The sequence below is a fragment of the Manis javanica genome, chromosome 3 (assembly GCF_040802235.1).
Source record: "Manis javanica isolate MJ-LG chromosome 3, MJ_LKY, whole genome shotgun sequence".
Classification (NCBI taxonomy): Eukaryota; Metazoa; Chordata; class Mammalia; order Pholidota; family Manidae; genus Manis; species Manis javanica.
The window spans coordinates 179,521,170-179,536,765 of NC_133158.1; the positions used below are offsets into that span (position 1 = coordinate 179,521,170).

The 15,596-nt window shown below is 44.4% G+C and overlaps 1 protein-coding gene across 10 annotated transcripts in view; it reads right to left on the reverse strand.

Annotated features, from left to right (window-relative positions):
- TRAK1 (trafficking kinesin protein 1) overlaps positions 1–15,596 on the reverse strand; it is a 137,438-nt gene that overhangs the window by 25,397 nt on the left and 96,445 nt on the right. For all 10 annotated transcript variants that reach the window (XR_012129581.1, XM_017658133.3, XM_073232485.1 and 7 more), the window contains 7 exons: positions 13,921–14,021; positions 12,968–13,076; positions 11,073–11,151; positions 10,040–10,170; positions 9,314–9,388; positions 8,756–8,893; positions 5,059–5,135 (listed from right to left, as the gene is read on the reverse strand). Coding sequence is in view for 9 of the 10 variants with exons in the window: in XM_017658133.3 (XP_017513622.3) it covers positions 5,059–5,135; positions 8,756–8,893; positions 9,314–9,388; positions 10,040–10,170; positions 11,073–11,151; positions 12,968–13,076; positions 13,921–14,021 (710 nt within the window). In the remaining variant the exon portion in view is untranslated. The remainder of the gene's footprint in view (positions 1–5,058; positions 5,136–8,755; positions 8,894–9,313; positions 9,389–10,039; positions 10,171–11,072; positions 11,152–12,967; positions 13,077–13,920; positions 14,022–15,596) is intronic.

The window sequence follows — 15,596 nt, forward strand, 5'->3', positions numbered from 1 at the left end:
GAGGGGTATGAGAAGAAGAAGAGAGAAAGAGATAGAAAGTGTCTTTGAGGAAGTAACTGCTGAAAACTTCCCCAATCCTGTGAAGGAGATAGTCTCTCAGGCCACTGAGATGCACAGATCTCCCAACACAAAGAACCCAAGGAAGACAACACCAAGACATAATAATTAAAATGGCAAAGATCAAGGATAAGGACCGACTATTTAAAGCAGCCAGAGAAATAAGATAACATACAAAGTAAAACCCATGAGGCTATCAACAGACTTGTCAGCAGAAACCTTACAGGCCAGAAGGGATTGGCATGATATAGTTAATGCAATGAAGCAGAAGGGCCTAGAACCAAGAGTAATTTATCCTGCAAGGTTATCATTTAAATTTGAAGGAGGGATTAAACAATTTCCAGATAAGTAAAAGCTGAGAGAATTTAGCTCCTATAAGCCATCTCTACAGTGTATTTTGGAGGCACTGCTATAGATGGAAGTGCTCCTAAGGTTAAATACTATCACCAGAGGTAATAAAAAGGGTTAGACAAAGATTATAGAATATGATACCTAATATATAAAGAATGGAGGAGGAAGCAAAGGAGGGGGAAAAAAAAGAACCTTTAGTATATAATAGCATACTAAGTGAGTTGAGTTAGACTCTTAGATAGTAAGGAAGTTACCCTTGAACCTTTGGTAACCACAAATCTAAAGCCTGCAATGTCAATAAGTAGATACCTATCGATAATCACCCTAAATGTAAATGGTCTGAATGCACCAATCAAAAGACATAGAGTCACTGAATGGATAAACATACAAGACCCAACTATATGCTCCCTACAAGAGACTCACTTCATACCCAAAGACATACACAGACTAAAAGTGAAGGGATGGAAAGATATATTTCATGCAACTAATAGGGAGAAAAAAGCAGGAGTTGCAGTACTTCTATCAGACAAAATAGACTTCAAAACAAAGAGAGTCACAAGAGACAAAGAAGGACATTAAACAATGATAAAGGGGTTAATCCAACAAGAGGATATAACCATTATAAATACCTATGCACCCAACACAGGAGCACCTACATATGTGAAACAAATACTAAAACAATTGAAAGGGGAAATAGAATGCAATGCATTCATTTTAGGAGACTTCAACACTCACTCACTCCAAAGGACAGATCAACCAGACAGAAAATAAGTAAGGAGACAAAGGCACTGAACAACACACTAGAACAGATGGACCTAACAGACATCTACAGAACTCTCTACCCAAAAACAGGAGGATATACATTCTTCTCAAGTGTACACAGAACTTCTTCCAGAATGGACCACATAGTAGGTCACAAAAAGAGCCTCAGTAAATTCAAAAAAAATTTAAATTCTACCAACCAATTTCTCAGATCACAAAGGTATGAAACTAGAAATAAATTGTACAAAGAAAACCAAAAGGCTCACAAACACATGGAGGCTTAACAACATGCTCCTAAATAATCAATGGATCAATGACCAAATTAAAACAGAGATGAAGCAATATATGGAGACAAGTGAAAACAACAGCACAAAGCCCCAACATCTGTGGGACACAGTGAAGGCAGTTCTAAGAGGAAAGTATACAGCAATCCAGGCCTATTTAAAGAAGGAAGAACAATCCCAAATGAATAGTCTAAAGTCACAATTATTGAAATTGGAAAAAGAAGAATAAATGAGGCCCAAAGTCACCAGAAGGAGGGACCTAATAAAGATCAGAAAAGAAAAATATAAAATTGAGAAGAATAAAATAGAAAAAAATTAATGAAACCAAGAGCTGGTTCTTTGAGAATCTACACACACAAACAGGATCAGAAATGAGAAAGGAGAAATCACAATGGACACCACAGAAATACAAAGAATTATTAGAGAATACTATGAAAATCTATATGCTAACAAACTGGAAAACCTTGAAGAAATGGACAACTTTCTAGAAAAATACAACCTTCCAAGACTGACCCAGGAAGAAACAGAAAATCTAAACAGACCAATTACCAGCAACGAAATAGAATCAGTAATCAAAAAACTACAGAAGAAAAAAACCCCACACTAGATGGCTTCACCACTGAATTTTATCAGACATTTAGAGATGACATAATACCCATTCCCTAAAGTTTTCCAAAAAGTAGAATAGGAGGGAATACTTACAAACGTATTCTATGAAGCCAGCATCACTCTAATACCAAAACCAGGCAAAGACACCACAAAAAAAAGAAAACTACAGACCAATATCCCTGATGAAGATGGATGCAAAAATACTAAACAAAATATTAGCAAACCAAATTCAAAAATACATCAAGAGGATCATACACCATGATCAAGTGGGATTCATTCCAGGGATGCAAGGATGGTACAACATGCAAAAATCCATCAACATCATCCACCACATCAAAAAAAAGGACAAAAACCACATGATTATCTCCACAGATGCTGAAAAGCATTCAACAAAATTCAACAAAATGGGTATAGAGGGCAAGTACCTCAACATAATAAAGTCCATATATGACAAACCCACAGCCAACACCGTATTTAACAGCAAGAAGCTGAAAGATTTTCCTCTGAGATCAGGAACAAGACAAGGATACCTACTCTCCCTGCTTTTACTCAACATAGTACTGGAGGTCCTAGACACGGCAATCAGATAACACAAAGAAATAAAAGGCATCCAGACTGGCAAGGAATAAGTCAAACTGTCATTGTTTGCAGATGAATGATATTGTACATAAAAAACCTTAGACTCCACTCTAAAACTACTAGAACTAATATCTGAATTCAGCAAAGTTGCAGGATACAAAATTAATACACATAAATCTGTTGCATTCCTATAAACTAATGATGAACTATCAGAAAGAGCAATCAGGAAAACAATTCCATTCACAGCTGCATCAAAAAGAATAAAAATACCTAGGAATAAACCTAGACAAGGAAGTGAAAGACCTATACACTGAAAATTACAAAACACTCCTAAGAGAAATTAAAGAGAACACTAATAAATGGAAATTCATCCCATGATCTTGGATGGAAAGAATTAATATTGTTAAAATGGCCATCCTGCCTAAAGCAATCTACCGATTCAATGCAATCCCTATCAAAATACCAACAGCATTCTTCAATGAATTGGAACAGATAGTTCTAAAATTCATATGGAACCACAAAAGACCCTGAATAACCATAGCAATCCTGAGAAGGAAGAATAAAGCAGGGGGATCTCACTTCCCAACTTCAAGCTCTACTAGAAAGCCACAGTAATCAAGACAATTTGGTACCAGCACAAGAATGGACCCATAGACCAGTGAACAGACTAGAGAGTCCAGATATAAACCTAAGCATATATGGTCAATTAATATACGATAAAGGAGCCATGGATGTACAATGGGGAAATGACAGCCTCTTCGACAGCTGTTGGCAAAACTGGACAGCTACATGCAAGAGAATGAAACTGGATTATTGTCTAACCCCATACACAAAAGTAAACTCAAAATGGATCAAAGACCTGAATGTAAGTCATGAAACCATAAAACTCTTAGAAGAAAATACAGGCAAAACTCTCTTAAATATAAACATGATCAACTTCTTCATGGACATTTCTCCACTGGCAAGGGAAACAAAAGCAAAAATGAACAAATGGGACTGTATCAAACTAAAAAGCTTCTGTACAGCAAAAGACACCATCAGTAGAACAAAAAGGCCTCCTACACTATGGGAGAAAATATTCATAAATGACATATCTGATAAGGGGTTGGCATCCAAAATATACAAACAGCTCATGCACCTCAAGAAACAAAAAGCGAATAATCCAATTAAAAAATGGGCAGAGGATCTGAACAGACACATCTCCAAAGAAGAAATAGATGACCAACAGGCACATGAAAAGATGCTTCGCATCACTAATCATCAGAGAGATGCAAATTAAAACCACAATGAGATACCACCTCACACCAGTTAGGATTGCCATCATACAAAAGACAAACAATAACAAATGTTGGCGAGGATGTGGAGAAAGGGGAACCCTCCTCCACTGCTGGTGGGAATGTAAATTAGTTCAACTATTGTGGAAAGCAGTATGGAGGTTCATCAAAAAACTCAAAATAGAAATACCATTTGTCCCAGGAATTTCACTCCTAGGAATTTACCCTAAGAATGCAGGAGCCCAGTTTGAAGAGGACATATGTATCCCTATGTTTATCAGAGCACTATTTACAATAGCTATCAAAAGGAATCAACTATAAGTGTCCATAAGTAGATGATTGGATAAAGATGTGGTACATATACACAATGGAATATTATTCAGCCATAAGAAGAAAACAAATCCTACCATTTGCAACAACATGGATGGAGCTAGAGGGCATTATGCTCAGTGAAATAAGCCAGGTGGAGAAAGACAAGTATCAAGTGATTTCACTCATCTGTAGAGTATAAGAACAAAGCAAAAACTGAAGGAACGAAACAGTAACAGACTCACAGAATCCAAGAATGGAGTAACAGTTACCAAAGGGAAAGCGACTGGGGAGGATGTATGAGAAGGGACAGATAAGGGGAAAAAGGAGCATTACAATGAACACACATAATATAAGGGGAGGGCACAGGAAAGGCAGTATAGCACAGAGAAGACAAGTAGTGACAGCATCTTACTACACTGATGGACAGTGACTGTAATGGGGTATGTGGTGGGGACTTGATAATGGGGGGAGTCTAGTAACCACAATGTTTTTCATGTAAGTGTATCTTAATGATACCAAAATAAATAAATAATATAATGAAAAAAAAAATAAAAGAGAAAAGGATAAACATAAAAAGATAAAAATGGTGTGAAGATGGAACTTGTATTAATAGATGGGAAGCATCCCTCCTTTCCCAACCTTCTGGATGTTCACAGCACCTCTTTAAAACCTAACATGGGGAGCTGGGTGATGCTGCCAGCTGGGTTCTCTTTCCCTTCATCTGGGAAGGACTGCATGGTCACTGGTGGTGTCTGAGGCCCACACATGGCTAGTTCTGGTCACCACCAGTCACAAGCCAGTCCCCAGAAAGCTCAGAACTTAGGCCGTACATGATGTCGGGCGACTCGGGCTCTTCCAGCTGCAGCTCCTTGCGCATCGTTCCCTCGATCTCTGCTGCCAGCGAGTCCTGGGAAAAGCCAGAAGACATACACTGAGTGAGCAGCAACACAACTGCTCTGTCTCTAAAAGAGATGGGCAGCCAGGCCAGCCACTAAAGTGTAATCTGAGGCCTCAGAAGCCCACAGACTTCCCACAACACAAGGTGGGTTGCTTTCACCACTGTTAGAAACCCTGGTGACCAATCTCCACAGCAAGGTTTGGCTGTAGCAGGCCAGAGGGCACTGAGCATAAAGCTCCTGCACTCCCAGCTACGGGCCTGAAAGCAAACCCTTTGTTGCCTTGGACAAACCATGGAGCCGTGCCTCTGACCATGAGGAGAGGCAGAGAGGTTGGTGGGGGGTGGGAGTCAGGAAGGACCTGAGTCATGGGCACTGTCATCTGGGCCTCTGCTCTCAGGCCTCCCTGGCCTCCTGCAAAGAAAGCTCCTCTCCCCATCAGCCCATCCACCTTTAATGGCCAGCTCACCTCTCATTTCTATGAGCAGTCCTTCACTTCCTTCCCAAGGAGATACCAAACACATTAAATCCTTGCCAGTTCTCAGAGCCTCTGTGGCTTTTTTTACGCCTCTCTGGCTAGGTCATGGATTTTTGTGGGTCAGGGAAAGGCCAGCCACTAGCAACTCCTCACTCCCCCGATGGGCCAGGCCTCAAGCTGAGACTCAACAACAAGCTGCCTGACGAGAGCCCCTCTTGCTGAACCCTCGCCACCCCTCACCATGCGAGGTACAGCCCGACAGATGATCCCTCACGCGGATGCATGCATGCAGTGGCGGGACCAGGTATGTGTGGAGAAGCACCTGCTGAAGCCTCAGAGACACCATGTGGACATTCCTCAGGGAAGGGCTGGCCATTACAGATGCTATTAGCCAACAGGGCTTCCTGTGATGGTGAAAATGCTCTTTCTGCACCGTTCAGCACAGAGCCACTGGCTGTAGGTGGCTACTGCTCACTTGAAATGTGGCCAGTGTGGCTGAGGAGCTGAATTCTTACTGTACTGATTTTAAGTGATTTGAATTTAGGTAGCCACTTATGGCCAGTAGCTTCCCAGCAGACAACACAGAGGGACTCCAGGTGTCAATCCCCACATCCCCATAGTTCACCCTGGGACATTCCAGTCTGGACACTGGAACCAAGTGGGGGAGACTCAACAGGAGCCAGCAGGGAGCTCGAGTCATGCAGGGTTACTGGGCTTGCCTCCAATTCCTATTCACAAATACACAATTTTAGTTAGTCATTATTGCCCACAGATTGCCATTAAACATAATTCTGTGGCAAAGGGCTTCCTATGTGAGTCTGACATTTTTTAAACCAGTTTATTTTCCTTTATGTTATTCACCATAGAGTTTATATTCAGAGTTCCACATAGGGAAAGGACCTGACTACAACTTAGGAGACAAGAGGTATTAAACTACTAATTACAAAGCCATGCTGGAAGAAAATTGCAAGCAGGGTCAATAAATGAATAAAACAGGACTTAAAGGAAGCCAGATTATTGAGCTAACTACTAAAATATTAGTAATAATAGCTGTGATATAGTAATATAGGATCTGGATTCAGGACTGGTAATTACTGTCATTTTGAAAGTGGAGATTAGGATAAATGGTATTTGAGATGCTGCAACTGAATGTGTCATGAAAACAGCTGTGATTTCAACAGGTGACAAAGTCCCCAGGGGTGCCAATATCACAGTGGCTTGTTGCCTACCTTCACACAAGAAGGAAACACTGCACGCAGTTAGGGGTTAATGAACATAAAAGATATAATCTTCCTTCAAAGTTACTGGGCCCCCTGTATATATGTTGAATATAAAGGTTCCTAGCAGTTTGTTTTTCAGGCTGTCCATCCACACACCCAAATCTAGTATCTATTAAACATCTACTTCTGCAACATACCAAGGACTGTGCTAGGTAGAGATTATGAATGCCTGCCATAAGGCAAGAGAAACAGGAACATACCTGAGCAAAAGCTGCTCCTCACTGTTTTATTCAGCAAGTACAAAGGCTGGGAGCAAGAAAGGCCGATCTGGGCATTTTGTTCCAGAAACATGGGCATTGTACAAGCTTTAGATTGCCTTAAATACTTTTAATGTGTAATGCACTTTAAAAATAGCCATCTTGAACAACTGAGCTGTGCCAACAGCTTCAGAAAAAGGCTAACAAAAGCTCTACCTCAGCAAATATGAAAGCTGAGACTCTCTCCAGAAGAAACCCAAATGCAGATTTTCAATTCAACTTTTCCTATGTAATGATTTAGTTTTAAGATACAAATCTGTTCTTGAGAGTGTGTCACACAATGGACTGAATCTTAGGTACACAAGAAACATGGCAGCGCCAGGAGGCCCGTGTGTGAGCTGAGTGTGGTCTGCTGTAGCTGGAGGAATTTGGGGGATAGGATGCTCTTTGCTGCCTTTCCTGGGGTTCCTGGAATCACTAGGTTACCAATCTCCTCCTTAGGAAGCTATTTACAATGTGTCTTTCATTTTGGTTTCATTAGACTTCTATCAAGTTGAAACAGAGTGAGAGAGAGCGTGCACTCTAGCCCGACTTAGATGTTATGAAAGCAAAAAGAACAAGTGATCGTGAATCAGGAAAAGTGGGCCAGACCACAAGAAGTGGGGGACAGTGTCAGTAATGGAGGGGCGGGGTTTGGAGGGAAAGGAACCCACAAAAAGGCCACAGTCAGAAGGTACCATGTCTCACAAACCTTTATACAGCTACCCACTCCTACCCCATTTAGGAGGGTTTCTCTCCAAAGTCCTTCTCTCCTCAAAAATATGGTATTTATCAAACCATGGAAACGGAGGTTGAATATAAAAGTTCCTAGCAGTTTGTTCTTCAGGCTGTCCATCTACACACCCAAATCTAGTATCTATTAAGCATCTACTTCCGCAACATACCAAGGACTGTGCTAGGTAGAAGGTATTAAAGAGGGGGAAGGAAGAAAATAGCAAATAAAATAGTGCTCACCTTCGGGGGGCTTTAGTCTGCTGGAAGTAAAATGAGTAAGCTCACCACGTGTTACAGGGAAATGACCAGCAAAAGGGGCCCAATTTCAACAGGGAAAGGTTAACCTCCTGGAAAATCCCCTTTTCACCATGTTCCCCTAAAGCCCAAACATGAAATAGATCAGGCCAGGGCTAATAAAATAAGATTGTGGGGAAATGACTTTTTTTTAAAATTTAAATGCCACTTCTAGCAGAAAGAGAAATATTTTTTCAGATCACAGATACTGACAGTGACCAAGGGGATGACTAACAAGCACATAAAGAGCCGAGATAACTGTATGGGCAATTCAAGAATTCTGGAATGTTCCTGTGAGGCCAAAAGAGCACCTCCTCTAGGAAGGTCAGAAAAATAATGCATAAATCATGTCTTCCAAATATCTGAGGCTTCTATTTAATTTATCTTTTATGGGCAGGGATGGAAAATAAAGAATCAATTTGTGTCACATAGTTAAGAAGCCACCACCCGGGCACAAGAGCCCTCCACCACTCGGATCCGGATCCAAGCTATAAAATGAGATGCCACCTGCAACTCAGCTCCAGACCCTGCCCCTGCCTCCCTACCAGGGGTTCTCCTGCTGCCCTCTGGGCGGGCAGAGGGGTGCCAGAAAGCCAGCAGGGACTCACCATGGGGAACAGGCCCAGTGAGTGGTAGCGCCGGGGTGTGGTGTTGGGCATGGTCTTGTTCCGCAGGTTCTTGAGCTCCTCCTGCGCCTCATGAAGCATCTCCATGCACTCCGCGTACTTGTCCTCCAGCTCGCGCAGCTGCAGGGGACCAGGCAGATGTGCGGGCCAGGCTCCCATGAGCCCCAGGGGCGTAGTGCACCCTAGGCCCAACAGCCAAAGAGCCCTGGAGGCTCAGGGTGTCTTTCACTCAGGGCATGCTTACAGCCTCAGACATCCCCTGAAATACTAACGGGGCAGCTGAGATAAAAACAACTTGAAACTAATGGCAGAGCAAGCGGTCACACCCGCGTTTCCAACTGCGGCTCTGAATGGCAACTTTCATGTGCTGTGCTCTGTAGCTCTTATTGCAGTGTTTATGGGGAGACAGTAACAGCGGGCGTTACCTTAGGAGTAAGAAAAGCATTCGATTGTATAAAAACGGCTGCTAAGATGCACGTGACCCACAACCTGTCAGAGGAAAGCCACCGTGCCCTAATGGGCATCGGGGGAGCCACTCACCTCGGCTGTGAGCTGCCGCTGGGCATCCTTGGCAGCCCCCAGGTGCTGGACGAGTTCTTCATTCTCCACTGCACACTGAAATGGTGCAAAGCTATGTCAGTTACTCTTTTAAGCTATTTGAGAAATTATAACTTTTACCCCTCATTATAGGATCCATTATGATCCTATCACATTTCTGCAATAAGACTTTTCTCTTATCCTGGGGTAAATTTTCATCTTTTATATAATTTTGAAGGTAGTCTTTCCTACATCCATATTCCTTCTCTGTAGCCCGCCCCCACCCCACCCCCATAGTCACAGCTGCTCTCCGGAAACATTTCTCCTCATGATTCCAGCAAAGGCCTAACATGGAAACTAAATTGTTTTTTGCTGTGTCATCTTAAATCTGAAGGGAATATTGTTCTGCTGCAGAACATTCCAGGTGTGCCATGTAAAAGCAAGTACTAGACTAGATGATTCAAAAGTTAAATTCCCAAACTCCATGTCTATAGAATTCTATTAATTTGCAGATCATTCTTAGAAGATAGGTGCTGATAAATATAATCTCCTCACCAACTCAGGGCAACCAGTTTTCTATTGAATCTATTTCTATTTCTATTGAATCTACTCAGGTTTATCTCCAAAGGGGTTGCACAAACTCCTAAAATAGGCAGCTGTCTTGTCAAATAAATGCCCCTTCTCTGTCTCAGAACAGCTATGTGTGTACTGGCCGGAGAGAAGCCTTACAGCTTTTGCCTTCTTCTGCAAATCCACTATTTGCGAGAGCAGGTGTGTGATCTCCTCCTGCTGGCGGGCAGCATCTTCAGTCTTCTTGGCCAGCTCCTCTGAGATACTGGCAATCTGCACATTGGCGTCTCCTTTGACCAAGGCAAAAGCATCTTTATTAAGAGACAGGGAAGGAGTGGGAAGGAATGTAGAGACAGTGTGCATTTTCCTGCATGGGCTCAATCAGGCATAAGATGGAACAGGACCCCACTATGGCTCCCAGGCTTGGTGTTGGGCCCTAACCCCACTGACCAAAGCTGCCTCCCCAGAGGCAATCGGGCAGGCTTCAGGAGTCCCAGCCAGAAGGTTGCACACCAGCAAAGGCGTGTCTGACTGAATCTCCACACTGCACACGTGCACAGCTCCACGTCACTAACAGGAAGCCATGCTGCTCCCGGTTCTGGCGGGAACCATGGCCCTGCACAATACAGTCCTGTGGGTGTTTTCACTCCATATGCACAGCCATAACTCATTTTACTAGACTTGAACATAGGGTGTATTTCATTTATGTCACATTTTGCTGAAACCCAAAATACTCTATTTGCCTCTTTTGTCTTATTATATAACTTGTAAGCTTAACAGTGGTTTGAGGGAGAATGGGCTGTTTGCAAAGCTGAGAACTCTGGCCTCAACTTTTACAAATCAACCAACCAGAAAATGGGTTTTCACATCTACACAGGACTTCATAGCTGGGCCTTAGTTAAACAGTTCCAATATTCCAGTAGAAAGCTAAAATTCAAATTAAATATCCATCTCAGCAGGAAATTGAGACAGTGCATGGCCCACAGCCTAGCACCCAATGTCTCATAAGTCAGGGTGAGGGGTGCCACACAAGATCAGGGGAGGCCTCTAGCTTTAAGAAAAACGCTGCTGAGCCCAGGCTGGCAGGGACACTGCCCTTTACCAAAACAGATGCAACTCTGTCGAGTCATAACGATGGCAGGTGTGGAAAGTAAGAACAGGGAGTGGGGTGGGCAAGGGGCCAGAGACATACTCAGCTCCTTCACACAGTCATTGACCAGCTGCTGCTCCTTCTCTTCATAGGTGATGGTCTCTGTCTTCAGCTGGCAAGCCTGTGAATAAGGCTCAGGTCAGAGGCCCCACGTTCACACCTGGACTGGTAGAGCAGGCAAAGCTGGGGCACACGGCAAGGACGGTCTGGGAGGTTACCCTTCACCATCTACCCACCTGTCACCATTACCCCCACAAATACAGAAACTCAATCAGAATTCTCCACTTGGTTAATCTCAGATTCTCAAAGCAGAAAAGCTGGAAAATATACCACTAGGGGGTGCCAAACAAACCAATGAGCACAGGTGGCACACACTGCCCTGCTAAAACTGTGAGCGCCACCCTGGTGTCCGTCTGTCTATTCACTCGTGTCTGCTCTGGCTCGTTGACATGGACCCCTCTGTGACGCAAAGAGTGCCTTGGACACAGGTCTGCCTATCATGGGCACCCTGAGGCTGGCCACCAGAATGGCTAACACTTAGCACATTCCCCCTTTGTGCCAGGCACTGTCCTATGAGGTTCTGAGCTGTGAGTTAAGCCAGATGCATTCAGGTTAGCACAAATGAGGTACAAAATGAAAACATTAAAATTCAGAGACCCAAGAGCTATCCCAGGACTGTAGGTAGTTTGCTCCCAGCTGAAAAGCTGTAAAAATAGAGTTCTGAAAGTCTGAATGCCCCTGTTGGAGACACTATACTCTTGAAAGCTGAGGTGAAGTAGCTGGAATGTGTAGCTGTGATCAGATTCCCTCAGCTTGCTTTAGGTGAAGATTCTGACAGAGGGACGAACCACTGCATCCCAGCACTGGAGCATTTACCTGGCACGGTGCTGAACTCAGAGTGCAGAACAATGGGCTATATAGCTCGGCTCGGCCACTGTCTGGTGGAGAGAGCCCTCTGGCTGCTCTGGGTCTGTGTTTTCCATCAGTAAATGAGGGCTGGAAGAGGTGAGGGCTAAGGGAACATGGCCGTGTTCTCGTGCCTAAGAGTATCTGCTTAAGTCCAGACCTGAGGCTCTTTCTAGCATGTGGGCAAGTGCAAGGTAACTAACAGGTGGTCTGCCCTACTGGAGGGGCTTTGGCGCTGTGGGCCAGCTTGGGTGGGCATGCAGCCCAAATGTGACAAACAAGGGCCTAATAAACACAGCTGCACCATGGGTCCGGCTACAGAGCATGAATCCCTGGTAATTAAAACAAGAAGTACTGATTTGCACACATCAGTGTTTCTAGACCGGGCAGCGAGTGAAGCGAGTAATGGGTATGGAGCCACAGGGACATGTAAACCCTGGCTTGTCACTCACTAATTTGCATGACCTTAGCACATCAGAGTGCCTACCAGCGTGGGTCCTCATTTCTCACTGTAAATGAGAATCAAAGTAACCAGCTTCCAGGCTTGTTGTGAAGATTTAGAAAAAAAATAAAATGCAGGCAAAGGACCTAGCACGATGACTAAGCCAGTCAGAAATATTCAAATGCACGAGCTCCCACATTGCCTCAGCTCACCCTTAAGTTAATTGTCTAAGAAGCTGTTTGCAATTTCTCCCGATCTACTTTCTTGGAGCCTGTCAGACCTGCAGTAACAGGAGAACGAGGTTCTCACGCTGGGCCCCCAGGTCACTCCTCTGCCGGGGCTGCGGCCGCCCCGGTTAGACGCCCTGTGCAAACTTGTGCCCTGGCTGCTGGGGGCGCGGAGGCCCGCCCCTCGAGCCCACCGCTCACCCGCGGCTCTGCCCCAACCTGGGCGCGCGAGCAGACGGGAAAGGAAGGCCCAGCACGCACACGAGGCCCGCCCCCGGGCGCCTGCTTCTTCCCGACCGCCGCCCTTGAGCACGGGCAGAGGGCCGGCACCGGAGGGGGCCCGAGCGGGGCGCGCACATCACCTCGGACCGCAGCACGACATTCTCCTCTTCCAGGTCTTTAAGTTTCTTCTGAAGAGAATCCAGATGAAAGTAATTCTGGACCGAGGAGGATGACTCATTCCTCTTCAACCTAGGGGAGACAGCCGGCCGTGTCCTGGGGAGGGACGCCCCGCCCAGCTCCTGGCAAACCCTGGGGCGGCAGCACCGGGGCCGCTGTTTCGAGGGAAATTCATGAAGCGCGCAGGGGCGGAAATGACACGCGGGGAAACAGCACACAGGCCTACCGCCACTTCGGGCCCACAGCGCAGCCCTTTGTCCGCGATCTGTAGTTGCCACATGGCCACAGAATTTGGGGGAATCAATTCTGTTTGAAGCCTACACAACTCCAGGATGCCTGGGAATTTACTTAATACTTAAAATGTGCTTCTATGTTTCCAGAACTGTTTTAAGTACTCTACATATATTAACTCATTTAATGCTTATAACCCTATAAACTATTATTAGCCCCATTTTACAAATCGAGAAAACAAGCACAGAGAGGTTAAATAACTTAGTGAGGAGCCCACAGCTAGAAAGCCACAGAGCACAAGGTCTGACTCAGGCCACCAGGCTCTAGGGTTCATGCTCCTAACACGAGGCTCTGCTGACTCTCAGGTAAGTCCCCACATCGTGGCACCTCTGGTTCCGGAACCCTTTATTATCCTCTAATGGTAGAGCCCCCCCTGTTAATCCATTAACATGACAGGTCAAATCAGTCTAAACTGACATAAGCAAAAAAGACTCAGTATAACTAAAACTTTGTCCATGTCCTACTAAAACAGTAAAATCAACCTATTTGAGGCACTTGGAAATGCTTGGTCTGGAGAAGGCTGAGAGATGCTGGTGAAGGTGACTCTGCCTGGGGAACTCCAGGGACACGGACAGCAGCCAGCCTGTGCTCTGACCTCCAGAGACACAGCCCTGCTGGGACTTACGGGGTTGAGCACACAGACTCGGGCTCGCTCTCCTCCGCGGCACTGGTGTAGAACTGAAGCAGCTCATCCTTCATGGTCAGCTCGTGCCGGAGCTGAGACACCTGTACAAAGGCAGCCGGGCCTGTCATTCTCTCCCCAAATGTGACAACACCCCCACTCATGCTCAGATACATACTGCTTACTGACAGTATCACTATTTTATTTGCTTATTAAAAGTGAAAGTATGTGACTGATTCTGTGCTTGTCATAGACAGGGTTGTATCTGATCCCCTTTAAGAAAGATGCAATCCATTACGGCTAAATTTATAATTTATTATTGTAATTATATAATTAAATTTATAATTATGAATTTATAATTACTTTAGTGAGAGGCAACTGGAAGGCTCTAGAATGATGTCTGGGGGGACAAGACAGCACATGAGCTCTGCAAGTAGCCAGATGACCAGCTGGGCAAATGGCCAGAGAATGGATCATGTTACCAAATGCAAGAGGCCATTCCCTTCTGCTGAAACCAAACACCACCTCAGGCCAGGATCCCAGTGATGCCAGCTCTGGGTGGGCAGCTCTGAGCAGCTTGTTTGCCTTTGCTGTCACACTTGGAAAGCCTCACAGGCTCCCCCTGTGCCTGCTGTGCCCTCACAGGGCTCTCAGCCAAGTTAGGCCAGCCCTTGCTGTATACTCAGTGATCGTGAGACAGGAATTTCAGATACAGGAAGGTAAGAGGCAGCCATCTAGGAACTGGCAATATTGACTACTGCTAGGGCAGTTTTACAGATCACACTGACTTACACTTAAGGTTTAAGGTAAACAAACCTGTGCCATAAAATCTTTTGCTCCCTTTCACCATTTAGTACTAATGAATACAAAACCAGAGCTAGAAGCAAGACCTGAAATTCTCTTTAAATTTTTTATTGTTTCTAATTTGATTTGGGGTCTATGACAATGGTTATTCCAACTTTCCTATACAACACAAGGAGTATATTATGACTTCCATGGAGAACCTAATTTTAAGTGCAGAAAGGCATTAGCTTCAACACGTAGTAATACTTTTAATGATGTGACAAAGGGGAACATATTATAGCTTTCAAATTCAAAGCTTTTCCAAGGGAAAAAGGCCCTTCCATTGCCAAAGAGTAGGATGCTCTTTTTGTGATGTGAGGAAGCCCCAAGCAGGGGCAGTAACACTGAGAAGGGCGACAATCCTTTACTGGTTCCTTTGCTCAGAAGGGGCTGAGAAGAGGACCAGGCTGACCTGGCATGGTTTAATACCCGGAGCTGGGTAAGTCAGGTCAGGATGCTGGCAGGCAGGGAAAGCAGGGGCCTACTTTATTTCTCTGAGAACACAAGTATACTCTACCTTGTCATCTTTTTAGAAAACTTTTCTTATATAGTGGCGACTCTCTTTCATCATATTAAAACTATTATTAATCTCAGGCAATGATAGTTGGAAATAGCCTTAATGAGGAAAAAGTTTGAATATACCTCAGGGACATCAATAAGGGCATTCTCTCCTACTAAGCAAGTTTCTGATAGAAAATAAGGAGAAAGAAACAAGAAGAAGGAAATCAAGTTAAAGTCCTCACAGTTAAAATTCATTGTTTAAAGAACAGGATGATGAGAAAGAAGCTATGAAGTGGGACCTGGCTCCAAGCTTCTCCTCCTTGTTCCAACGGAGC